The sequence below is a fragment of the Oncorhynchus clarkii genome, chromosome 7, assembly GCF_045791955.1.
Source record: "Oncorhynchus clarkii lewisi isolate Uvic-CL-2024 chromosome 7, UVic_Ocla_1.0, whole genome shotgun sequence".
Taxonomy (NCBI): domain Eukaryota; kingdom Metazoa; phylum Chordata; class Actinopteri; order Salmoniformes; family Salmonidae; genus Oncorhynchus; species Oncorhynchus clarkii.
Genome location: NC_092153.1, coordinates 83,803,870 through 83,830,666, shown reverse-complemented (window position 1 = coordinate 83,830,666; position 26,797 = coordinate 83,803,870). Strand labels below are relative to the sequence as shown.

The 26,797-nt window shown below is 46.7% G+C and overlaps 1 protein-coding gene across 1 annotated transcript in view; it reads left to right on the top strand.

The window, feature by feature from the left end:
* The window catches only part of LOC139413919 (isoleucyl-tRNA synthetase 1), a 103,895-nt gene that overhangs the window by 55,711 nt on the left and 21,387 nt on the right, over positions 1–26,797 (top strand). The window contains exons 17-26 of the mRNA XM_071161780.1: positions 1,090–1,176; positions 3,970–4,053; positions 4,752–4,896; positions 6,621–6,741; positions 8,894–8,985; positions 9,475–9,552; positions 11,432–11,553; positions 20,450–20,552; positions 20,811–20,894; positions 26,499–26,673. Of these exons, the coding sequence (XP_071017881.1) occupies positions 1,090–1,176; positions 3,970–4,053; positions 4,752–4,896; positions 6,621–6,741; positions 8,894–8,985; positions 9,475–9,552; positions 11,432–11,553; positions 20,450–20,552; positions 20,811–20,894; positions 26,499–26,673 (1,091 nt within the window). The remainder of the gene's footprint in view (positions 1–1,089; positions 1,177–3,969; positions 4,054–4,751; positions 4,897–6,620; positions 6,742–8,893; positions 8,986–9,474; positions 9,553–11,431; positions 11,554–20,449; positions 20,553–20,810; positions 20,895–26,498; positions 26,674–26,797) is intronic.

Below are 26,797 nucleotides of genomic sequence, written 5' to 3'. Positions count from 1 at the left end.
AATGTGATGGTAACATTCTCCCCGTCTCCCTAATGTGATGGTAACCTTCTCCCTAATGTGATGGTAACCTTCTCCCTAATGTGATGGTAACCTTCTTCCTGTCTCCCTAACTGTTCCCCTCGTTAGGTTCTACACCCTCCTGGTGTTGTCCTAATGTGATGGTTACCTGTTCCCTAATGTGATGGCAACCTTCTCCCTAATGTGATGGTAAACTGTTCCCTAATGTGATGGTAACCTTCTCCCTAATGTGATGGTAACCTTCTCCCTAATGTGATGGTAAACTGTTCCCTAATGTGATGGTAACCTTCTCCCTAATGTGATGGTAAACTGTTCCCTAATGTAATGTTCCCCTCGTTAGGTTCTACACCCTCCTGGTGTTGTCCTAATGTGATGGTAACCTTCTCCCTAATGTGATGGTAAACTGTTCCCCTCGTTAGGTTCTACACCCTCCTGGTGTTGTCCTAATGTGATGGTAAACTGTTCCCCTCGTTAGGTTCTACACCCTCCTGGTGTTGTCCTAATGTGATGGTAAACTGTTCCCCTCGTTAGGTTCTACACCCTCCTGGTGTTGTCCTAATGTGATGGTAAACTGTTCCCCTCATTAGGTTCTACACCCTCCTGGTGTTGTCCTAATGTGATGGTTACCTGTTCCCCTCGTTAGGTTCTACACCCTCCTGGTGTTGTCCTAATGTGATGGTAACCTTCTCCCTAATGTGATGGTAACCTTCTCCCTAATGTGATGGTAAACTGTTCCCTAATGTGATGGCAACCTTCTCCCTAATGTGATGGTAACCTGTTCCCCTCGTTAGGTTCTACACCCTCCTGGTGTTGTCCTAATGTGATGGTAAACTGTTCCCCTCGTTAGGTTCTACACCCTCCTGGTGTTGTCCTAATGTGATGGTAACCTGTTCCCCTCGTTAGGTTCTACACCCTCCTGGTGTTGTCCTAATGTGATGGTTACCTGTTCCCCTCGTTAGGTTCTACACCCTCCTGGTGTTGTCCTAATGTGATGGTAACCTGTTCCCCTCGTTAGGTTCTACACCCTCCTGGTGTTGTCCTAATGTGATGGTTACCTGTTCCCCTCGTTAGGTTCTACACCCTCCTGGTGTTGTCCACCGCTCTGTTTGGAAAACCACCGTTCAAGAACGTCATCGTCAACGGACTGGTGCTGGCCAGGTCAGTTCACCTTGTCCCCCAACACACACACACACACACACACACACACACACACACACACACACACAGTCACACACACACACACAGTCACACACACACACAGTCACACACACACACAGTCACACACACACACACACACACACACACAGTCACACAGTCACACAGTCACCCTCTGGTGCTGACCAGGCCCCTTCATTGTGTGACAGTGGAATGGAGCCGTACATCCCTGTTCCAGTAAAGTCCTCTTCCATAATAATGAGACCAGAGCCCTATGGCACCCTATTCCCTATATAGTACACTACTTTAGAACAGAGCCCTATGGCACCCTATTCCCTATATAGTACACTACTATAGACCAGGGCCCTATGGCACCCTATTCCCTATATAGTACACTACTTTAGACCAGAGCCCTATGGCACCCTATTCCCTATATAGTACACTACTATAGACCAGGGCCCTATGGCACCCTATTCCCTATATAGTACACTACTTTAGACCAGAGCCCTATGGCACCCTATTCCCTATATAGTACACTACTATAGACCAGAGCCCTATAGAACCCTATTCCCTATATAGTACACTACTATAGACCAGAGCCCTATGGCACCCTATTCCCTATATAGTACACTACTATAGACCAGAGCCCTATGGCACCCTATTCCCTATATAGTACACTACTATAGACCAGAGCCCTATTCCCTATATAGTACACTACTTTAGACCAGAGCCCTATGGCACCCTATTCCCTATATAGTACACTACTTTAGACCAGAGCCCTATGGCACCCTATTCCCTATATAGTACACTACTATAGACCAGAGCCCTATGGCACCCTATTCCCTATATAGTACACTACTATAGACCAGAGCCCTCTGGCACCCTATTCCCTATATAGTACACTACTTTAGACCAGAGCCCTATGGCACCCTATTCCCTATATAGTACACTACTATAGACCAGAGCCCTATGGCACCCTATTCCCTATATAGTACACTACTATAGACCAGAGCCCTATTCCCTATATAGTACACTACTTTAGACCAGAGCCCTATGGCACCCTATTCCCTATATAGTACACTACTATAGACCAGAGCCCTATGGCACCCTATTCCCTATATAGTACACTACTATAGACCAGAGCCCTATGGCACCCTATTCCCTATATAGTACACTACTATAGACCAGAGCCCTATGGCACCCTATTCCCTATATAGTACACTACTATAGACCAGAGCCCTATTCCCTATATAGTACACTACTTTAGACCAGAGCCCTATGGCACCCTATTCCCTATATAGTACACTACTATAGACCAGAGCCCTATGGCACCCTATTCCCTATATAGTACACTATTATAGACCAGGGCCCTATGGCACCCTATTCCCTATATAGTACACTACTATAGACCAGAGCCCTATGGCACCCTATTCCCTATATAGTACACTACTATAGACCAGGGCCCTATGGCACCCTATTCCCTATATAGTACACTACTATAGACCAGAGCCCTATGGCACCCTATTCCCTATATAGTACACTACTATAGACCAGAGCCCTATGGCACCCTATTCCCTATATAGTACACTACTATAGACCAGAGCCCAATGGCACCCTATTCCCTATATAGTACACTACTATAGACCAGAGCCCTATGGCACCCTATTCCCTATATAGTACACTACTATAGACCAGAGCCCTATGGCACCCTATTCCCTATATAGTGCACTACTTTAGACCAGAGCCCTATGGCACCCTATTCCCTATATAGTGCACTACTTTAGACCAGAGCCCTATGGCACCCTATTCCCTATATAGTGCACTACTTTAGACCAGAGCCCTATGGCACCCTATTCCCTATATAGTGCACTACTTTAGACCAGGGCCCTATTCCCTATATAGTGCACTACATTAACCAGGGCCCTATTCCCTATATAGTGCACTACTTTAACCAGGGCCCTATTCCCTATATAGTGCACTACTTTAGACCAGAGCCCTATGGCACCCTATTCCCTATATAGTGCACTACTTTAGACCAGAGCCCTATCCCCTATATAGTGCACTACTTTAGACCAGAGCCCTATTCCCTATATAGTGCACTACTTTAGACCAGGGCCCTATTCCCTATATAGTGCACTACTTTAGACCAGGGCCCTATTCCCTATATAGTGCACTACTTTAGACCAGAGCCCTATTCCCTATATAGTGCACTACTTTAGACCAGGGCCCTATTCCCTATATAGTGCACTACTTTAGACCAGGGCCCTATTCCCTATATAGTGCACTACTTTAGACCAGAGCCCTATGGCACCCTATTCCCTATATAGTGCACTACTATAGACCAGGGCCCTATTCCCTATATAGTGCACTACTATAGACCAGGGCCCTATTCCCTATATAGTGCACAGTCCTATTCCCTATATTGTGCAATACATTCGACCAGAGCCCAGACAGATATACAAAGAGAGACAGACAGACAGACAGACAGACAGACAGACAGACAGACAGACAGACAGACAGACAGACAGACAGACAGACAGACAGACAGACAGACAGACAGACAGACAGACAGACAGACAGACAGACAGACAGACAGACAGACAGACAGACAGACAGACAGACAGACAGACAGACAGACAGACAGACAGACAGACAGACAGACAGACAGACAGACAGACAGACAGACAGACAGACAGACAGACAGACAGACAGCATAATAACCTGGAATAACTAATTTCATTACCAGATGTAAAGTGATGTTCTCTCTGTCTCTGTCTCTATCTCTGTGTCTCTCAGCGATGGACAGAAGATGAGTAAACGCAAGAAGAACTACCCTGATCCAGGTCTGGTTGTGGAGAACTATGGAGCCGATGCCCTGAGGTGAACTCTCTACTCACACACTGTGTTTTACTCTCTGTGTCTCTCTGGCATTACCATAGGTTTAATAAGGCAGGGTATAGTTTGAAATGTAACCTTTATTTAACTAGGCAAATCAGTTAAGAACAAATGCTTATTTACAATGAAGGCCTACCGGGGAACAGTGGGTTAACTGCCTCTAACCACTAGGCTACCTGCCTCCCCCCCTCTAACCACTAGGCTACCTGCCTCCTCTAACCACTAGGCCACCTGCCGCCCCTCTAACCACTAGACTACCTGCCTCCTCTAACCACTAGGCTACCTGCCTCCTCTAACCACTAGGCTACCTGCCTCCTCTAACCACTAGGCTACCTGCCTCCTCTAACCACTAGGCTACCTGCCTCCTCTAACCACTAGGCTACCTGCCTCCTCTAACCACTAGGCTACCTGCCGCCCCTCTAACCACTAGGCTACCTGCCGCCCCTCTAACCACTAGGCTACCTGCCGCCCCTCTAACCACTAGGCTACCTGCCTCCTCTAACCACTAGGCTACCTGCCGCCCCTCTAACCACTAGGCTACCTGCCTCCTCTAACCACTAGGCTACCTGCCGCCCCTCTAACCACTAGGCTACCTGATGCCCCTCTAACCACTAGGCTCCCTGCCGCCCCTGGAGGGGGATTTAGATGACCAAGCATCTATTTTATGCCCCCTCCCCCTCTAGGCTCTACCTAATCAACTCCCCGGTAGTGAGAGCTGAGAACCTGCGTTTCAAAGAGGAAGGAGTCAGAGATGTTCTGAAGGATGTGTTCCTCCCCTGGTACAACGCATACCGCTTCCTGGTCCAGAACGTCCAGCGTCTCCACAAGGTAACCTCGTAACCCAGCCTTAGGCCTCCTCACCGCCCCCAGCCTACCGCTTCCTGGTCCAGAACGTCCAGCGTCTCCACAAGGTAACCTCGTAACCCAGCCTTAGGCCTCCTCACCTCCCCGAGCCTACCGCTTCCTGGTCCAGAATGTCCAGCGTCTCCACAAGGTAACCTCGTAACCCAGCCTTAGGCCTCCTCACCTCCCCGGCCTCCTCACCTCCCCCAGCCTACCGCTTCCTGGTCCAGAACGTCCAGCGTCTCCACAAGGTAACCTCGTAACCCAGCCTTAGGCCTCCTCACCTCCCCCAGCCTACCGCTTCCTGGTCCAGTACGTCCAGCGTCTCCACAAGGTAACCTTGTAACCCAGCCTTAGGCCTTCTCACATCCCCCAGCCTACCGCTTCCTGGTCCAGAACTTCTAGAGGCTGCTAAATGTCCCCTACCCCCGTCTCCCGTACCCTGCCCCCGGTTTAACCCAAGCCTTACCCCTATTACGCCTACCCCTGCCCTGCCACACCTCCCCAGCTTCCCTCTCCATATCCCCAACTCCAGCATGTGCAGAAAGTGGAAAATGTACACATGCTTTACAAGGTGCTGTCCCCTTGCCCAACTCCTCCCTCTCTGCACAAGGTGCCCATCTCCCTCTACAGCCCAAACCCCTCCCCCCTCTAGCCCTGGCCTCCCCCTTACAGCCCTAACCCCCCCACCCCCCAGGCCTCCCATTACAGCCCTAACCCCCCCCCCCCACCCCCCAGCCCTCCCCTTACAGCCCAAACCCCTCCCCCCTCTAGCCCAGCCCTCCCCTTACAGCCCTAACCCCCCCAGCCCTCCCCTTACAGCCCTAGCCCCCCCTCAACCAGCCAGTAGTTTAATGAGGAGAACACCTCAACCAGACAGTAGTTTAATGAGGAGAACACCTCAACCAGACAGTAGTTTATTGAGGAGAACACCTCAACCAGACAGTAGTTTATTGAGGAGAGCACCTCAACCAGACAGTAGTTTATTGAGGAACACCTCAACCAGACAGTAGTTTAATGAGGAGAACACCTCAACCAGACAGTAGTTTATTGAGGAGAACACCTCAACCAGACAGTAGTTTATTGAGGAGAACACCTCAACCAGACAGTAGTTTAATGAGGAGAACACCTCAACCAGACAGTAGTTTATTGAGGAGAACACCTCAACCAGACAGTAGTTTAATGAGGAGAACACCTCAACCAGACAGTAGTTTATTGAGGAGAACACCTCAACCAGACAGTAGTTTAATGAGGAGAACACCTCAACCAGCCAGTAGTTTAATGAGGAGAACACCTCAACCAGACAGTAGTTTATTGAGGAGAACACCTCAACCAGCCAGTAGTTTAATGAGGAGAACACCTCAACCAGACAGTAGTTTATTGAGGAGAACACCTCAACCAGACAGTAGTTTAATGAGGAGAACACCTCAACCAGACAGTAGTTTATTGAGGAGAACACCTCAACCAGACAGTAGTTTATTGAGGAGAACACCTCAACCAGCCAGTAGTTTAATGAGGAGAACACCTCAACCAGACAGTAGTTTAATGAGGAGAACACCTCAACCAGCACACAAGATACCACCTATCACAGCCTTTAAACTCTGTAACGTTCTCTCTATCATGCTCTCTCTCTCGCACGCTCGCTCACTTTCTCTTTCCGTGTCCTGTTCTCTGTGTGACCTTTTTGCCCTGTGACCTTTGCCCTTCAGGAGGACGGCATCAGCTTCCTGTACAACGAGGCCACAGCCAAGCGCAGTGACAACATCATGGACAAATGGATCCAGTCCTTCACCCAGTCTCTCATCCAGTTCTTTAAAGCTGAGATGGATGGTGAGCTACACACACACACACACACACACACACACACACACACACACAGCCGCTTCCTAGGGGTGTAACCGTACACTTATTCCTACAGAGACCTCGGTTCGGTCTGCACTGTGAACCCGAATGAATACCTACGTAAACAACTTTCACTAGTCCCATAGGCTAGGCTGCGTGTGTTGCATGCCTCTTGAGTAAATCTGAGCTGAGAAAACATTTTGGGCTATTCCGTTAGATCAGCTGTAGCCTATGCACCACGTTGTAATCAAAATGATACTCTTAATTGGAGAATCCTCTTTCAACGTGCCCCTGTGACGAGGCAATGGCGTGGGAATGCCCCTGTGAAGAGGCAACGGCATGGGAATGCCCTGGACCACAATCAAGATTAGACAGAACTAGAGCCTGCAGGACTTGCTTTGTGGAGTGTGGTGTCATAAAAGCAGAGCATCTCTTTATTACAGACAGACCTCTCCCCATCTTTACAACCAATGAATCTATATGTTTTGTCCATGACAGTTTACAATCTAAGGTAACGCCAAGTAATTTAGTCTCCTCAACTATTTCAACAACCACACCATTCATTACCAGATTCAGCTGAGGTCTAGAACATAGGGAATGATTTGTACCAAATACAATGCTCTTAGTTTTAGAGATGTTCAGGACCAGTGTATTACTGGCCACCCATTCAAAAACAGACTGCAACTCTTTGTTACGGGTTTCAGTGACTTCCTTAGCTGTGGTTGCTGGTGCATATATGGTTGAATCATCAGCATACATGGACACACAGGCTTTGTTTAATGCCAGTGGCAGGTCATTAGTAAAAATAGAAAAGAGTAGAGGGCCTAGAGAGCTGCCCTGCGGTACACCACACTTTACATATTTAACATTAGAGAAGCTTCCATTAAAGTAACCCTTTGAGTTCTATTAGATAGATCACTCTGAATCAACGATATGACAGAGGTTGAAATGCCATAAACACATATGATTTCTCAAACAACAGGTTACGGTCAATAATAATCAGAGGCTCCACTGAAATCTAACAGTACAGCTCCCACAATCTTCTTATTGTCAATTTCTTTCAATCAATCATCAGTCAGTGGATCCCACAGTGACCGTACATACATATCCCAACCAGAAGCCATGGATTACAGGCAACATCCTCACTGAGCTAATGACTAGAGCTGCCGCTTTTAAGGACCGGGACACTAACCCGGACGCTTATAAGAAATCCCGCTACGACCTCTGACGTACTATCAAATCAGGCTAAGCGTCAATACAAGACTACGATCTAATTTTCTCTCTTCATTTGTTGGGAATGACCCGTCTGGAAGCATTTCACTGTTAGTCTACACCTGTTGTGTACGAAGCACGTGACAAATACAATTGTGTTTTTTATTTGAGACACACACACACACACACACACAACGTGTACACACCGTACACACACACACACACACACACAGTCTCTCATCCAGTTGTTCAAGGTTGAGATGAGTGACAAAACTACACCTCTTCACTGAAAGGCTTTTAAAAAATTGTATACTTAATGTTACATTCAGTTAAATTAAACCGATTTTAAATGAAATTCAATTCAGTAAATAGCTATAACCAAGGGGCAATTATTACTGGGCAGACAACCATGCCAACATGATGGATATAACAACAACATATAGGATAAAAACACATTATAAACTGGGTGGTTCCAGCCCTGAATGCTGATTGGCTGACAGCCGTAGTATATCAGACTGTATACCACGGGTATGTATGACAAAAACATGTATTTTTACTGCTCTAATTACATTGGTAACCTGTTTATAACAGGAAAAAAAGGCACCTCGGGAGGTTGGTGATATATGGCCAATATACCACGGCTAAGGGCTGAGTCCAGGCACTCCGCGTTGGGTCGTGCTTAAGAACAGCCCTTAGACGTGGTGTATTGACCACATACCACACCTCCTCGGGGCCTCATTGCTTAAATAGACAACACTGCCACAACACTGACAACACTACTTGTTTCAATGCGTCAATTCTGACCGCAACCCCAGTTCGCTATACAGAACTCTGCTACTGTTATGCGTCTGTCGTTTATATAGACGACCTTTCCCGGCCGCTCCCTCTCCTCCAGACATGAGTTGTAATCACAGTGTCTCCTTCGCAGCTTACAGGCTGTACACGGTGGTGCCAAAGCTTGTCAAGTTTGTGGACATGCTGACCAACTGGTACGTGAGGACCAACCGCAGGCGTTTCAAGGTGAGTTCACCCTCAAACACCGAGGCAGTCAAATAGCTTAAAGGTACAGTAACCTTTAGTAACAGTTACTCTGTTGACTATGCTATATTGACTACAGTAACCTCTGTTTCTCTGTTGACTATGCTATATTGACTACAGTAACCTCTGTTTCTCTGTTGACTATGCTATATTGACTACAGTAACCTCTGTTTCTCTGTTGACTATGCTATATTGACTACAGTAACCTCTGTTTCTCTGTTGACTATGCTATATTGACTACAGTAACCTCTGTTTCTCTGTTGACTATGCTATATTGACTACAGTAACCTCTGTTTCTCTGTTGACTATGCTATATTGACTACAGTAATGTGAATGGATTGAGTTGGTCATCAATAATCATCAATGACTCTGGTTAAAGATCTGTTGTGTAATGTATGGAACATGTTATAAGGAGGAAGAGGAAGAGGAGGAAGATGATGATGATTGTAACCGTGTATTGTAACCCCACAGGGAGAGAGTGGAACAGAGGACTGTCTGGGGGCTCTGGAGAATCTCTTCAGCGTTCTGTTCTCCATGTGCAGACTGATGGTGAGTCACATGGGTAAAGGTGCATAGTGTTTAACCCGGCGGCACTCTGCTCAATGACATCTGCTTCCATTGAAAGTGATGTATTGAGGGCGACAATTTCCTCTTCGCCAAAACAGTTTGCGCTTAGAACTAATGCACCGGAGTGTTCTAAATAACAAGCGCTCCGACGCTGTACCCCGTGGCGCTGTACCCCGTGGCGCTGTACCCCGTGGCGCTGTACCCTTTGACGCTGTGCCCCGTGACGCTGTGCCCCGTGACGCTGTGCCCCGTGGCGCTGTGCCCCGTGACGCTGTGCCCCGTGACGCTGTGCCCCGTGACGCTGTGCCCCGTGACGCCGTGCCCCGTGACGCCGTGCCCCGTGACGCATTGTGTGTATATCAGGCTGTAACTAAATCTCCGGTTAAACTTATAAGTTCCTCCTCACAGAAATTGTTAAAGAAGGAAGTTTGAACTTAAGTCTGCTGCATATGATAATTTTACTTACCCTACATTAGCTCTCAACGCAGGTGTATTTGTATAAAGACAAGGGCTCCCTCAGTTAGAATGGTAACGAGGACAAGGTCTCCCTCAGTTAGAATGGTAACGAGGTCAAGGTCTCCCTCAGTTAGAATGGTAACGAGGACAAGGTCTCCCTCAGTTAGAATGGTAACGAAGACAAGGTCTCCCTCAGTTAGAATACTAACGAGGACAAGGTCTCCCTCAGTTAGAATGGTAACGAGGACAAGGTCTCCCTCAGTTAGAATGGTAACGAGGACAAGGTCTCCCTCAGTTACTATACAAGGTCACTTTCTCTAACTATAGTACTGTATAGTATCATTGTTCTTCTCTAACTAGGTATCTCTCCTCCTCCCTACTAGTATAGTACTGTATAGTATCGTTGTCTTTCTCTAACTATAGTACTGTATAGTATCGTTGTCTTTCTCTAACTATAGTACTGTATAGTATCGTTGTTCTTCTCTAACTATAGTACTATATAGTATCGTTGTTCTTCTCTAACTATAGTACTGTATAGTATCGTTGTTCTTCTCTAACTATAGTACTGTATAGTATCGTTGTTCTTCTCTAACTATAGTACTGTATAGTATCGTTGTTCTTCTCTAACTATAGTACTGTATAGTATCGTTGTCTTTCTCTAACTATAGTACTGTATAGTATCGTTGTTCTTCTCTAACTATAGTACTGTATAGTATCGTTGTTCTTCTCTAACTATAGTACTGTATAGTATCGTTGTTCTTCTCTAACTATAGTACTGTATAGTATCGTTGTCTTTCTCTAACTATAGTACTGTATAGTATCGTTGTCTTTCTCTAACTATAGTACTGTATAGTATCGTTGTTCTTCTCTAACTATAGTACTGTATAGTATCGTTGTTCTTCTCTAACTATAGTACTGTATAGTATCGTTGTTCTTCTCTGACTATAGTACTGTATTGTATCGTTGTCTTTCTCTAACTATAGTACTGTATAGTATCGTTGTTCTTCTCTAACTATAGTACTGTATAATATCGTTGTTCTTCTCTAACTATAGTACTGTATTGTATCGTTGTCTTTCTCTAACTATAGTACTGTATAGTATCGTTGTCTTTCTCTAACTATAGTACTGTATAGTATCGTTGTCTTTCTCTAACTATAGTACTGTATAGTATCGTTGTTCTTCTCTAACTATAGTACTGTATAGGTTCGTTGTTCTTCTCTAACTATAGTACTGTATTGTATCGTTGTCTTTCTCTAACTATAGTACTGTATAGTATCGTTGTCTTTCTCTAACTATAGTACTGTATAGTATCGTTGTTCTTCTCTAACTGGTCTCCTCCTCCCCACTAGTATAGTACTGTATAGTATCGTTGTTCTTCTCTAACTGGTCTCCTCCTCCCCACTAGGCTCCCTTCACCCCGTTTATTACAGAGATGATGTACCAGAACCTGCGTCACCTGATCGACCCTGCCTCTGTAGAGGAGAAGGACTCCAGTAGCATCCACTACCTCATGCTGCCTCTAGTCAGGTAATCAATCAGTCTATCAATCACACAGTACCTTATGCTGCCTCTAGTCAGGTAATTAATCAGTCTATCAATCACACAGTATCTCATGTTGCTTCTAGTCAGGTAATCAATCAGTCTATCAATCACACAGTATCTCATGTTGCCTCTAGTCAGGTAATCAATCAGTCTATCAATCACACAGTACCTTATGCTGCCTCTAGTCAGGTAATCAATCAGTCTATCAATCACACAGTACCTTATGCTGCCTCTAGTCAGGTAATTAATCAGTCTATCAATCACACAGTACCTTATGCTGCCTCTAGTCAGGTAATTAATCAGTCTATCAATCACACAGTATCTCATGTTGCTTCTAGTCAGGTAATCAATCAGTCTATCAATCACACAGTACCTTATGCTGCCTCTAGTCAGGTAATCAATCAGTCTATCAATCACACAGTATCTCATGTTGCCTCTAGTCAGGTAATCAATCAGTCTATCAATCACACAGTACCTTATGCTGCCTCTAGTCAGGTAATTAATCAGTCTATCAATCACACAGTATCTCATGCTGCCTCTAGTCAGGTAATCAATCAAACACTCCACCATGCTGCTTCTAGTCAGGTAATCAATCACACAGTATCTCATCCTGCCTCTAGTCAAGTAATGGTTAATCAATCATCTGCTGCTACTGCTGCCTCCAGTCAAGTAATTAATCAATCAACCAATCAATCAATCAATCATTGAATTTGTCTCGAAGGACCGTGAACTGCACCATTCGCTAGCTCAAGTAGGGAGTAGGGTGCCATTTATAGGGAGTAGGGCGCCATTTATAGGGAGTAGGGTGCATTTTTGAAGAGTGACTTCCTCTTCAATGAATCTGAAAGTGTCTCACGTCAAATTAGTAGCAGGGGATACAGAGGGATACAGACTAAAACAATTTATTTCCCAATTTATAAAAAATTTTTTTTTTTTTTGTAAGGATTCCTCTTTAAAATGATATTTATTTTGAAATTGGAATGTTTGGACTTTTCTTTGAATCTCTTTTGTCAGAAACAAGAAGTGATTTGTGTTTTAGGATGAAAATGACTCCCAGATGCCTCGGTGATGGAGTATTTGTTTTGAACCAACTTATCTGTGTTGAAACGCCTGTCAATTATACTATTCTGTTTGTATCAGTGTATTAACTCTGAGCTGCATTCGTGTCTGTACAACTCATCAGACACGATCAAACCCAGGACTTGATTTAGACGTGCAGGCAGTTCACACACACACACACACACACACACACACACACACACACACACACACACACACACACACACACACACACCTTTGTTGTTAGTGCTATGATTGAGTAGCTATACCCTTTAGTGTGTCTCTGAAGAGGCAGGGCCGCTGCTTTAGTGTGTCTCTGAAGAGGCAGGGCCGCTGCTTTAGTCTCTGAAGAGGCAGGGCCGCTGCTTTAGTCTCTGAAGAGGCAGGGCCGCTGCTTTAGTCTCTGAAGCGGCAGGGCCGCTGCTTTAGTCTCTGAAGCGGCAGGGCCGCTGCTTTAGTCTCTGAAGTGGCAGGGCCGCTGCTTTAGTCTCTGAAGAGGCAGGGCCGCTGCTTTAGTCTCTGAAGAGGCAGGGCCGCTGCTTTAGTCTCTGAAGAGGCAGGGCCGCTGCTTTAGTCTCTGAAGCGGCAGGGCCGCTGCTTTAGTCTCTGAAGCGGCAGGGCCGCTGCTTTAGTCTCTGAAGCCGCAGGGCCGTTGCTTTAGTCTCTGAAGAGGCAGGGCCGCTGCTTTAGTCTCTGAAGAGGCAGGGCCGCTGCTTTAGTCTCTGAAGAGGCAGGGCCGCTGCTTTAGTCTCTGAAGAGGCAGGGCCGCAAGAGGCAGGGCCGCTGCTTTAGTGTGTCTCTGAAGAGGCAGGGCCGTTGCTTTAGTCTCTGAAGAGGCAGGGCCGCTGCTTTAGTCTCTGAAGAGGCAGGGCCGCTGCTTTAGTCTCTGAAGAGGCAGGGCCGCTGCTTTAGTCTCTGAAGAGGCAGGGCCGCTGCTTTAGTCTCTGAAGAGGCAGGGCCGCTGCTTTAGTCTCTGAAGAGGCAGGGCCGCTGCTTTAGTGTGTCTCTGAAGAGGCAGGGCCGTTGCTTTAGTCTCTGAAGAGGCAGGGCCGTTGCTTTAGTCTCTGAAGAGGCAGGGCCGCTGCTTTAGTCTCTGAAGAGGCAGGGCCGCTGCTTTAGTCTCTGAAGCGGCAGGGCCGCTGCTTTAGTCTCTGAAGCGGCAGGGCCGCTGCTTTAGTCTCTGAAGCGGCAGGGCCGCTGCTTTAGTCTCTGAAGCGGCAGGGCCGCTGCTTTAGTCTCTGAAGCGGCAGGGCCGCTGCTTTAGTCTCTGAAGCGGCAGGGCCGCTGCTTTAGTCTCTGAAGAGGCAGGGCCGCTGCTTTAGTCTCTGAAGCGGCAGGGCCGCTGCTTTAGTCTCTGAAGAGGCAGGGCCGCTGCTTTAGTCTCTGAAGAGGCAGGGCCGCTGCTTTAGTCTCTGAAGAGGCAGGGCCGCTGCTTTAGTCTCTGAAGAGGCAGGGCCGCTGCTTTAGTCTCTGAAGCGGCAGGGCCGCTGCTTTAGTCTCTGAAGTGGCAGGGCCGTTGCTGTAGTGTGTCTCTGAAGCGGCAGGGCCGTTGCTGTAGTGTGTCTCTGAAGAGGCAGGGCCGCTGCTTTAGTCTCTGAAGCGGCAGGGCCGCTGCTTTAGTCTCTGAAGAGGCAGGGCCGTTGCTGTAGTGTGTCTCTGAAGCGGCAGGGCCGTTGCTGTAGTGTGTCTCTGAAGCATTGCTACTGTTATGCTTTACAGCAACAACCAAAAAACACTTGACTTAAAGCTACTTTATGCCTGTGATATATGGTTCTCCACCTAGCTACCTTCAGATGAATGCACTGACTCCAAACCTCTCTAGATAAGAGATCTGATAAATTACTCAATTATAAAAAAGTGGTCTAAGGCACTGCATCTCAGTGCTAGAGACCGTGGTTCGATTCCAGGCTGTATTACAACCCACCGTGATTGGGAGTCTCATAGGGTGGCGCACAATTGGCCCAGCGTCGTCCGGGTTTTGGCCGGTGTAGTGCCGTCATTGTAAATAAGATTTTGTTTTTAACTAACTTGCTTAGTTAAATAAAATAATAATGGCAGATTAGTGTTCTTCTCCACAGGGCCGTTCAAGGTGTGTGTGTGTGTGTGTATTCTCCAGTCACTCTGAATGTCTGTCTTCACTACAGTACCCGCTCTCACACACACACCTCTACCTCGCCCGTCTTTACCATTTCATGTACTGTCCCAGCCCACATATTACTACCCAGCCTGCTCGGCTGCAGCCGGCAACCTTGTTAAGAGCTCCTTCCAGTTCCTGTCCAAGACGTGAGACATCCTGTAGGGGTGACCTCCAATCAGGAGGAGACAAGTCGTCTGTCCGTCCGCTCTAAACCCATTAAGTGATTGGTTATCTGTCCTCTCCTTCTGTCTTGTTTCTGTGAGTCTGTCTCTGTCTGTCCCTTGTCATGGTAATGGGACACATCTTGCTGCTGTGATTTGCACATTGTGGTATTTCGCCTAACAGATATGAGAGTTTATCCAGTGTTGGATTTGTTTTCAAATTCTTTGTGTGTCTGTGTGATCTGTGGTAAAGCATTTGTTAGGAAGCTCAGTTTCCATTTTGTGGGCAGTGGGTACATATCCTATACTGTAGCAAGGTTATGCTCACTGAGTCTCTACGATGAATTTGGAAAGTATTCAGACCGCTTGACTTTTTAAACATTTAGTTGCGTTACAGCCTTATTCTAAAAGTGATTAAATTAATGTTTTTCCTCATCAATCTACACACAATACCCCGTCATGACATCACAATACCCCTTTCATGACATCACAATACCCCTTTCATGACATCACAATACCCCTTTCATGACATCACAATACCCCGTCATGACAAAGTGAAAAAAAAATGTTTTTAGACATGTTTTGCACATTTATTACACATTTTAAAAACTGAAATACCTTTTGTACATAAGTATTCAGACCCTTTTGCTATGAGACTTGAAATTGAGCTCCGGTGCATCCTGTTTCCATTGATCATCCTTGAGATGTTTCTACAACTTGATTGGAGTCCAACTGTGGTAAATTCAATTTAACAGTGACCAAGTAGGCTACTGTGGCTATTTGTTCATAATGTGGGCTTACCGGAGTGGCCTATTTTCCATAGAATAGAATCCTACTCTGCCTAGAATCTCTTGCCAAGTTTGTTTTGTTTCGGTATATTACATCGAAAGTGGCTAATATTGTGTGCAATCAATCACAATTCCCACAAGTAGAGTGAAATGTTGAAAACTCTAGAAAGTTGAGTTAAATTCAATCTCGTGCTGATATTTAATCTGCGTGGTAGTCCGAGGGAACATTGGTCTGAATGCAGATCCTCTGGGTGCAGGGGTGGGGGGGGGTCTGTTGCTCCTGTGTGAGGTGCTGCGGTTGAGTGCGATGTCTTTCAGGGTCCTGGTCAAAAGTGGGGACCGTGGCCTTGTAGAGGTGTACCTGGTGTTAGGTAGAGGTGTACCTGGTGTTAGGTAGAGGTGTACCTGGTGTTAGGTAGAGGTGTACCTGGTGTTAGGTAGAGGTGTACCTGGTGTTAGGTAGAGGTGTACCTGGTGTTAGGTAGAGGTGTACCTGGTGTTAGGTAGAGGTGTACCTGGTGTTAGGTAGAGGTGTACCTGGGGTTAGGTAGAGGTGTACCTGGTTGTAGGTAGAGGTGTACCTGGTGTTAGGTAGAGGTGTACCTGGTGTTAGGTAGAGGTGTACCTGGTTGTAGGTAGAGGTGTACCTGGTGGTAGGTAGAGGTGTACCTGGTGGTAGGTGGAGGTGTACCTGGCGGTAGGTGGAGGTGTACCTGGCGGTAGGTGGAGGTGTACCTGGCGGTAGGTGGATGTGTACCTGGCGGTAGGTGGAGGTGTACCTGGCGGTAGGTGGAGGTGTACCTGGCGGTAGGTGGAGGTGTACCTGGCGGTAGGTGGAGGTGTACCTGGCGGTAGGTGGAGGTGTACCTGGAGGTGGACCTGGCGGTAGGTGGAGGTGGACCTGGCGGTAGGTAGAGGTGGACCTGGTGCACCTGGTGGTAGGTAGAGGCGCACCTGGTGGTAGGTAGAGGCGCGCCTGGTGGTAGGTAGAGGCGCACCTGGTGGTAGGTGGACCTGGCGGTAGGTGGACCTGGCGGTAGGTAGAGGTGGACCTGGCGGTAGGTAGAGGCGCACCTGCTGGTAGGTAGAGGCGTACCTGGTGTAAATTGGGTTTTGATGCGCAGTCACAGGAAACGCTTTCATTCACCCGCTGTATGGTGATAGGGTGAGAGTCTTTTCCTCGTAGCAGGGTGGAGATGACCACTTGTGGAAGACGCTTTTTCAGTTACTACATGATTCATGCCTTTGATTTGTTTAACACTTTGTTGGTTACTACATGATTCCATATGTGCCAAGAGGGACTGACATGCATAGTATTTATATCAGCCCTCTGATTACAATGAAGAGCAAGATGTGCCACTCTGTTCTGGACCAGCTGCAGCTTAACTAGGTCTTTCCTTGCAGCACTGGACCACACGACTGGACAATAATCAAGATTAGACAAAACTAGAGCCTGCAGAACTTGCTTTGTGGAGTGTGGTGTCAAAAAAGCAGAGCATCTCTTTATTACGGACAGACCTCTCTCCATCTTTACAACCATTGAATCAATATGTTTTGACCGTGACAGTTTACAATCTAAGGTAAAGCCAAGTAATTTTAGTCTCCTCAACTTGTTCAACATCCACACCATTCATTACCAGATTCAGCTGAGGTCTAGAACTTAACCTCTCTGGGATATTCGGGACGGTAGCGTCCCACCCCTCTAACAGCCATTGAAAGTGCAGGGCAGGGCTCTGTCGTAACCGGCCCCGACCGGGAGGTCCGTGGGGCGACGCACGGGTTAGGGAGGGTTTGGCTGGTAGGGAAATCCTTGTCTCATCGCGCACCAGCGACTCCTGTGGCGGCCAATATGTATCTTCAATAGGGGCTGAGTTGAAAAACGACCAACCTCAGTTTTCCCACTTCCTGTTTGGATTTTATTATCAGGTTTTCTAAAACTAAGAGGAATATCCCAGAGAGGTTACGTTCTAGACCTCAGCTGAATCTGGTAATGAATGGTGTGGATGTTGAACAAATTGAGGAGACTAAATTACTTGGCGTTACCTTACATTGTAAACTGTCATGTTCAAAACATATTGATTCAATGGCCTGCCATATGAGTTCTGTTATACTCACAGACATCATTCAAACAGTTTTAGAAACTTCAGAGTGTTTTCTATGCATATTCTAGCTTTTATGGCTGAGTAGCAGCAAGTTTACTCTGGGCACCTTATTCATCCAAGCTACTCAATACTGCCCCCCAGTCACCAAGAAGTTAAGGAATGCTCTTAGTTTTAGAGATGTTCAGGACCAGTGTATTACTGGCCACCCATTCCAAAACAGACTGCAACTCTAAGGGTTTCAGTGACTTCATTAGCTGTGGTTGCTGATGCGTATATGGTTGAATCATCAGCATACATGGACACACAGGCTTTGTTTAATGCCAGTGGCAGGTCATTAGTAAAAATATAAAAGAGTAGAGGGCCTAGAGAGCTGCCCTGCGGTACACCACACTTTACATGTTTAACATTAGAGAAGCTTCCATTAGAGAAGCTTCCATTAAAGTAACCCTTTGAGTTCTATTAGATAGATCACTCTGAATCCACGATATGACAGAGGTTGAAAAGCCATAAAATATTTACTTTTTTTCCAACAACAGGTTGTGGTAAATAATATCAAAGGCTGCACTGAAATCTAACAGTACAGCTCCTACAATCTTCTTATCAATTTCAATGATCAATTTCTTTCAACCTATCATCAGTCATTTGTGTCAGTGCAGTACATGTTGAGTGCCCTTCTCTAAAAGCATGCTGAAAGTCTGTTGTTAATTTGTTTACAGAGAAGAAAAAAAACAGTTTGCTAAGAGCTGGCAACAAGCTGATAGGTCTGCTGTTAGAACCATTAAAGGCCGCTGTACCACTCATGGTTAGTGGAATGGCTTTGGCTTCCCTTCAGGCCTGAGAACAAATACTTTCCTCTAGGCTCAGATTAAAGATATGACAGATAGGAGTGGCTATAGAGTCAGCCACCATCCTCAGTAGCTTTCCATCTAAGTTGTTATTGCCAGGAGATTTGTCATTATTGATCGTTAACAATCATTTTTCCACCTCTCCCACATGTAACTTTACAAATTTCAAACTCTTTTCTTTCTTTATTATTTTTTATTTTTTTTTAATGCATGAATACGGGCGGCAGGCAGGTAGCCTAGTGGTTAGAGTGTAGAGGTGGCAGGTAGCCTAGTGGTTAGAGTGTAGAGGTGGCAGGGTAGCCTAGTGGTTAGAGTGTAGAGGAGGCAGGTAGCCTAGTGGTTAGAGTGTAGAGGTGGCAGGGTAGCCTAGTGGTTAGAGTGTAGAGGTGGCAGGGTAGCCTAGTGGTTAGAGTGTAGAGGTGGCAGGGTAGCCTAGTGGTTAGAGTGTAGAGGTGGCAGGGTAGCCTAGTGGTTAGAGTGTAGAGGCGGCAGGCAGGTAGCCTAGTGGTTAGAGTGTAGAGGCGGCAGGGTAGCCTAGTGGTTAGAGTGTAGAGGTGGCAGGGTAGCCTAGTGGTTAGAGTGTAGAGGCGGCAGGGTAGCCTAGTGGTTAGAGTGTAGAGGTGGCAGGTAGCCTAGTGGTTAGAGTGTAGAGGTGGCAGGGTAGCCTAGTGGTTAGAGTGTAGAGGCGGCAGGCAGGTAGCCTAGTGGTTAGAGTGTAGAGGTGGCAGGTAGCCTAGTGGTTAGAGTGTAGAGGTGGCAGGGTAGCCTAGTGGTTAGAGTGTAGAGGTGGCAGGGTAGCCTAGTGGTTAGAGTGTAGAGGCGGCAGCGTAGCCTAGTGGTTAGAGTGTAGAGGTGGCAGGTAGCCTAGTGGTTAGAGTGTAGAGGTGGCAGGTAGCCTAGTGGTTAGAGTGTAGAGGCGGCAGGGTAGCCTAGTGGTTAGAGTGTAGAGGTGGCAGGTAGCCTAGTGGTTAGAGTGTAGAGGCGGCAGGGTAGCCTAGTGGTTAGAGTGTAGAGGTGGCAGGTAGCCTAGTGGTTAGAGTGTAGAGGCGGCAGGGTAGCCTAGTGGTTAGAGTGTGGAGGTGGCAGATAGCCTAGTGGTTAGAGTGTGGAGGTGGCAGGTAGCCTAGTGGTTAGAGTGTGGAGGTGGCAGGTAGCCTAGTGGTTAGAGTGTGGAGGTGGCAGGTAGCCTAGTGGTTAGAGTGTAGAGGTGGCAGGTAGCCTAGTGGTTAGAGTGTAGAGGTGGCAGGTAGCCTAGTGGTTAGAGTGTAGAGGTGGCAGGTAGCCTAGTGGTTAGAGTGTAGAGGTGGCAGGTAGCCTAGTGGTTAGAGTGTAGAGGTGGCAGGGTAGCCTAGTGGTTAGAGCATTGGACTAGTAACTGAAAGGTTGCAAGATCGAATCCCCGAGCTGACAGGGTCGGTCGTTCTGCCCCTGAACAAGGCAGTTAACCCACTGTTAACTAGGCCGTCATTTGAAAATAAGAATTAGTTCTTAACTGACTTGCCTAGCTAACCACACTTTGTTTTTTTTCAATAGAACACTTTTTTCAGAGACTTTCAAAACAACCAAGCGAGCTCAACGTGCGTTCGTGATATCTGTCCCCTTTTCCTCTTTGTCTTGTTCTTCCGACATTAGCAGTTCCTAAGTTGGAGTTTTTAATAGAGAAGTTTGATGTCCAAGACAACCGATGTACACACTCAGATATACCCACTGTCTTCTACCTGGTCCCAGTCTAACCTGTGTGTGTGTGTGTGTGTGTGTGTGTGCGTGTGTGTGTGTGTGTGTGTGACAGGGAGTCGTTGATTGACAAGCGTATAGAAAGTGCGGTGTGTCAGATGCAGTCTGTCATTGAGCTTGGACGAGTCATCAGAGACCGCAGGACTCTGCCCGTTAAGGTAAGAGGACATCAACTGTGTGTGTGTGTGTGTGTGTGTGTGTGTGTGTGTGTGTGTGTGTGTGTTTTCTTCTCTTAGCTAGCATTTGTTGTTGTCATGTATAGCGCTACGTGTGTGTGATTGTTGTCGTTAATGTTGTTGTTTGTACCTGAAGGTGGTAGTATGTATGTGTTATGTCTAGTACACTAATGGTGGTTGTTGTTGGGTACTAACGGTTGTTGTTGTTGTTGGGTACTAACAGTTGTTGTTATTGTGTAGTATCCCTTAAAGGAGGTGGTAGTGATCCACCAAGATCCAGAAGCTCTGAGAGACATCACCTCCCTGCAGAAATACATCCTGGAGGTAAGAGATATACACAAACACATATATTCACGCACTCGCTCGCCGGTCAGTTAATTGGGTACACTCATCTAGTACCAGGTTGGACCCCCCCCCCCCCTTGCATCCACAACAACCTGAATTCTCCGGGGTATTCTACAAGGTGTCGGAAACGTTCCAAATGGATGTTAGTCATGATGACATCACACAGTTGCAGCAGATTGGACGGTGGTACATTCATGCTGCTGACAGCCCGTTCCATCTCATCCCATTATGCTCTATAGGGTTGAGGTCTGGAGGATTGACCAGGACAGTAAACTGAACTCGCTGTCATGTTCCAGGCAATGTTTTCCCACTCCTCCATTATCCAGTGTTGGTGATGGCGTTGCCCACGGGAGCCGCAACTTCCTGTTCTTAGCTGATAGGAGTGGAACCCTGGTGTGGTCGTCTGCTGCAAATAGCCAATCAGTAACAGGGATCAACGAGTTGTGTGTTCAGAGATGAGAGTTTGACTGCGCCATTATTTGTCTGTTTTGTGGTCCGACCTGTTCGCGTGCAGGATATTTTTTGCCGTTCTCCTTCGACCTCTCGACTTCCGGCGACTGGATGTGTTTTGTTTGTGGCACCATTCTCTGTAAACACTAGAGACTGTTGTGTGTGTGTGAAAAGCCCAGGAGGAAGGCCGCTTCTGAGATACTGGATCTGGCGTGCCGATCATACCACGCTCTCGAAAGTTGCTTAGGTCACTCGTTTTGCCCATTTCATTTGAATTTATTTAACCTTTTATTTAACTAGACAAGTCAGTTAAGAACAAATTATTATTTACAGTGACAACCTACCAAAAGGCAAAAGGCCTCCTGCGGGGAGGGGGGTTGGAAAAAATTAATAAATAAATACAATATAAATATAGAACAAAACACACATCACAAGAAGAGAGACACAACAACACTATATAAAGAGAGACATAAGACAACAACATAGCATGGTAGCAACACAACATGACAACAGCATGGTAGCAACACAACATGACAACAGCATGGTAGCAACACAGCATGACAACAGCATGGTAGCAACACAGCATGACAACAGCATGGTAGCAACACAGCATGACAACAGCATGGTAGCAACACAACATGACAACAACATGGTAGCAACACAACATGACAACAGCATGGTAGCAACACAACATGACAACAGCATGGTAGCAACACAGCATGACAACAGCATGGTAGCAACACAACATGACAACAGCATGGTAGCAACACAGCATGACAACAGCATGGTAGCAACACAGCATGACAAAGCATGGTAGCAACACAGCATGACAACAGCATGGTAGCAACACAACATGACAACAGCATGGTAGCAACACAGCATGACAACAGCATGGTAGCAACACAACATGACAACAGCATGGTAGCAACACAACATGACAACAGCATGGTAGCAACACAACATGACAACAGCATGGTAGCAACACAGCATGACAACAGCATGGTAGCAACACAGCATGACAACAGCATGGTAGCAACACAGCATGACAACAGCATGGTAGCAACACAGCATGACAACAGCATGGTAGCAACACAGCATGACAACAGCATGGTAGCAACACAGCATGACAACAGCATGGTAGCAACACAGCATGACAACAGCATGGTAGCAACACAGCATGACAACAGCATGTTAGCAACACAGCATGACAACAGCATGTTAGCAACACAACATGACAACAACATGGTAGCAACACAGCATGACAACAGCATGGTAGCAACACAGCATGACAACAGCATGGTAGCAACACAGCATGACAACAGCATGGTAGCAACACAGCATGACAACAGCATGGTAGCAACACAACATGACAACAGCATGGTAGCAACACAGCATGACAACAGCATGGTAGCAACACAGCATGACAACAGCATGGTAGCAACACAGCATGACAACAGCATGGTAGCAACACAACATGACAACAGCATGGTAGCAACACAGCATGACAACAGCATGGTAGCAACACAGCATGACAACAGCATGGTAGCAACACAGCATGACAACAGCATGGTAGCAACACAGCATGACAACAGCATGGTAGCAACACAGCATGACAACAGCATGTTAGCAACACAGCATGACAACAGCATGTTAGCAACACAACATGACAACAACATGGTAGCAACACAGCATGACAACAGCATGGTAGCAACACAGCATGACAACAGCATGGTAGCAACACAGCATGACAACAGCATGGTAGCAACACAGCATGACAACAGCATGGTAGCAACACAGCATGACAACAGCATGGTAGCAACACAGCATGACAACAGCATGGTAGCAACACAGCATGACAACAGCATGTTAGCAACACAGCATGACAACAGCATGTTAGCAACACAACATGACAACAACATGGTAGCAACACAACATGACAACAGCATGGTAGCAACACAGCATGACAACAGCATGGTAGCACCACAGCATGACAACAGCATGGTAGCAACACAGCATGACAACAGCATGGTAGCAACACAGCATGACAACAGCATGGTAGCAACACAACATGACAACAGCATGGTAGCAACACAGCATGACAACAGCATGGTAGCAACACAACATGACAACAGCATGGTAGCAACACAGCATGACAACAGCATGGTAGCAACACAGCATGACAACAGCATGGTAGCAACACAGCATGACAACAGCATGGTAGCAACACAGCATGACAACAGCATGTTAGCAACACAGCATGACAACAGCATGTTAGCAACACAACATGACAACAGCATGGTAGCAACACAGCATGACAACAGCACAACATTACACCTACTCATTCAAGGGTTTTTCTTTATTTTTACTATAGCCCTATTTGGCTATCTTCTGTATACCAGCCCTACCTTGTCACAACACAACTGATCGGCTCAAACGTGTTAAGAAGGAAAGAAATTCCACAAATTTACTTTTAAGAAGGCACACCAGTTAATGGAAATGCATTCCAGGTGACTACCTCATGAAGCTGGTTGAGAGAATGACAAGAGTGTGAAAAACTGGCATCAAGGCAAAAGGTGACTTTGAAGAATCTAAAATATATTTTGATTTGTTTAACACTTTTTTTTTGGTTACTACATGATTCCATGTGTGTTATTACATAGTTTTGATGTTTTCACTATTATTCTACAATGTAGAAAAGAGTAAAATATAAAGGACTTTTGACTGTTACTATATTCTGTAGCACAACAACCCATCCTGCTAAGACGGTGAAGTGAACAGTTGACGGATGAAATGCAGAGGAATTCAGCAATGTGATAAACGACTCCTATAGGAATATTATGTTGTTACTGTAGATAATGAATTGGTCTTTTATAAGTCTGAGCCCTGAATAAAGTTGTTCAGTTTAATGTCAAGTGCAATATCAAGTCTATCTAGTATTAGACACAGTACAATATCAAGTATTACAGACACAGTACAAGATCTAGTATTAGACACAGTACACTATCTAGTATTACACAGTACAATATCTAGTATTAGACACAGTACAATACCTAGTATTAGACACAGTGCAATATCAAGTCTATCTAGTATTAGACACAGTACAATATCAAGTATTACAGACACAGTACAATATCTAGTATTACACAGTACAATATCAAGTATTACAGACACAGTACAATATCAAGTCTATCTAGTATTAGACACAGTACACTATCAAGTATTACATACACAGTACAATATCAAGTCTATCAAGTATTACAGACACAGTACAATATCAAGTCTATCTAGTATTAGACACAGTACACTATCTAGTATTAGACACAGTACAATATCTAGTATTAGACACAGTACAATATCTAGTATTAGACACAGTACACTATCTAGTATTACACAGTACAATATCAAGTATTAGATCCAGCCCTAACCCCAACCTGTTGTCATTCAACACCCAGTACTAACCCCAGCCTGTTGTCCTTCAACACCCAACCCTAACCTGTTGTCCTTCAACACCCAACCCTAACCTGTTGTCCTTCAACACCCAACCCAGCCCCAACCTGTTGTCCTTCAACACCCAGCCCTAACCCCAGCCTGTTGTCCTTCAACACCCAGCCCTAACCTGTTGTCCTTCAACACCCAACCCAGCCCCAACCTGTTGTCCTTCAACACCCAACCCTAACCTGTTGTGCTTCAACACCCAGCCCCAACCTGTTGTGCTTCAACACCCAGCCCCAACCTGTTGTCCTTCAACACCCAGCCCCAACCTGTTGTCCTTCAACACCCAGCCCTAACCTGTTGTCCTTCAACACCCAGCCCCAACCTGTTGTCCTTCAACACCCAACCCTAACCCCAACCTGTTGTCCTTCAACACCCAACCCTAACCCCAACCTGTTGTCCTTCAACACCCAGCCCTACCTAACCTGTTGTCCTTCAACACCCAACCCAGCCCCAACCTGTTGTCCTTCAACACCCAACCCTAACCTGTTGTGCTTCAACACCCAGCCCCAACCTGTTGTGCTTCAACACCCAGCCCCAACCTGTTGTCCTTCAACACCCAGCCCCAACCTGTTGTCCTTCAACACCCAGCCCTAACCTGTTGTCCTTCAACACCCAGCCCCAACCTGTTGTCCTTCAACACCCAACCCTAACCCCAACCTGTTGTCCTTCAACACCCAACCCTAACCCCAACCTGTTGTCCTTCAACACCCAGCCCTAACCCCAACCTGTTGTCTTTCAACGCCCAACCCTAACCCCAACCTGTTGTCCTTCAACACCCAGCCCCAACCTGTTGTCCTTCAACACCCAGCCCCAACCTGTTGTCTTTCAACACCCAGCCCCAACTTGTTGTCCTTCAACACCCAGCCCTACCCCAGCCTGTTGTCCTTCAACACCCAGCCCTAACCCCAGCCTGTTGTCCTTCAACACCCAGCCCTAATTCTACCCCAACCTGTTGTCCTTCAACCCCAGCATCAGGCCAGACAGGATGTTGATAAGAGACCAGGGTGATGTGGGGCGCTGGGCTGAAAAGATCAGCTCATCCCCCGGTGCCTGGCTGGGTCAGAGACATGGAAAAATAATCTGCTGCTCTGTGGCTCGGACTGATCCATCCCTCACTACGTTTTTGTGACACACACACTCACACACTCTCACACACACTCACACACTCTCACACACACACACACACACACAGAAGCATGCATTTTGTGTTTCCACCGATCTGACGGTGTTGATTATTGCCGGTACAGAACAGAAGTGTGTTCTAGTCCTGTCCTGGTTGTTGCTACCAGCAGTCACCACCACCTCCCTCCGTTGTGTTTCTGAACAGACCGGTGGTTGATGACTGTGTTGTTCCGTCTGAGATGAAGGAGATGCCACACCGTGTGCTGTGACTGCTCTCGTCTTATGAAGCACGTTTCATTAGACCTAAGATCCACATAACACTGCGATGGTAGAGGAAACAACAGTTGTCTTCATGTAGCGTTCGGGACGACCAGAGAGTCGCTGGTTCAAATCCCAAGGTCCAAGAACAAAAGATAATCTGGCGACGAAGCAAAATAGTGTGTTGTGCCTTTTTTTGGGGGGGAGCAAGGCAGTAAACCCCCCCTCTCCTCTCTTCCCCTTTCTCTTTTCTCTCAGGAGTTGAATGTCCGCCAGTTGACCTTGTCCACGGACAAAGACAAGTACGGCATCAGCCTGCGGGCTGAACCGGACCACATGGTGCTGGGAAAGAGGCTGAAAGGAGCCTTCAAATCCGTTACGGCGTCCATTAAGGAACTGAAGAGCGAACAGCTGGAGACCTTCCAGAAGACTGGTAGGAAGGGAGGGGAACGGGGGAACTGGGGGGGCAGGGGAACTGGGGGGGCAGGGGAACGGGGGGGGGGGCAGGGGGAACGGGGGGGCAGGGGAACGGGGGGGCAGGGGGAACGGGGGGGGCA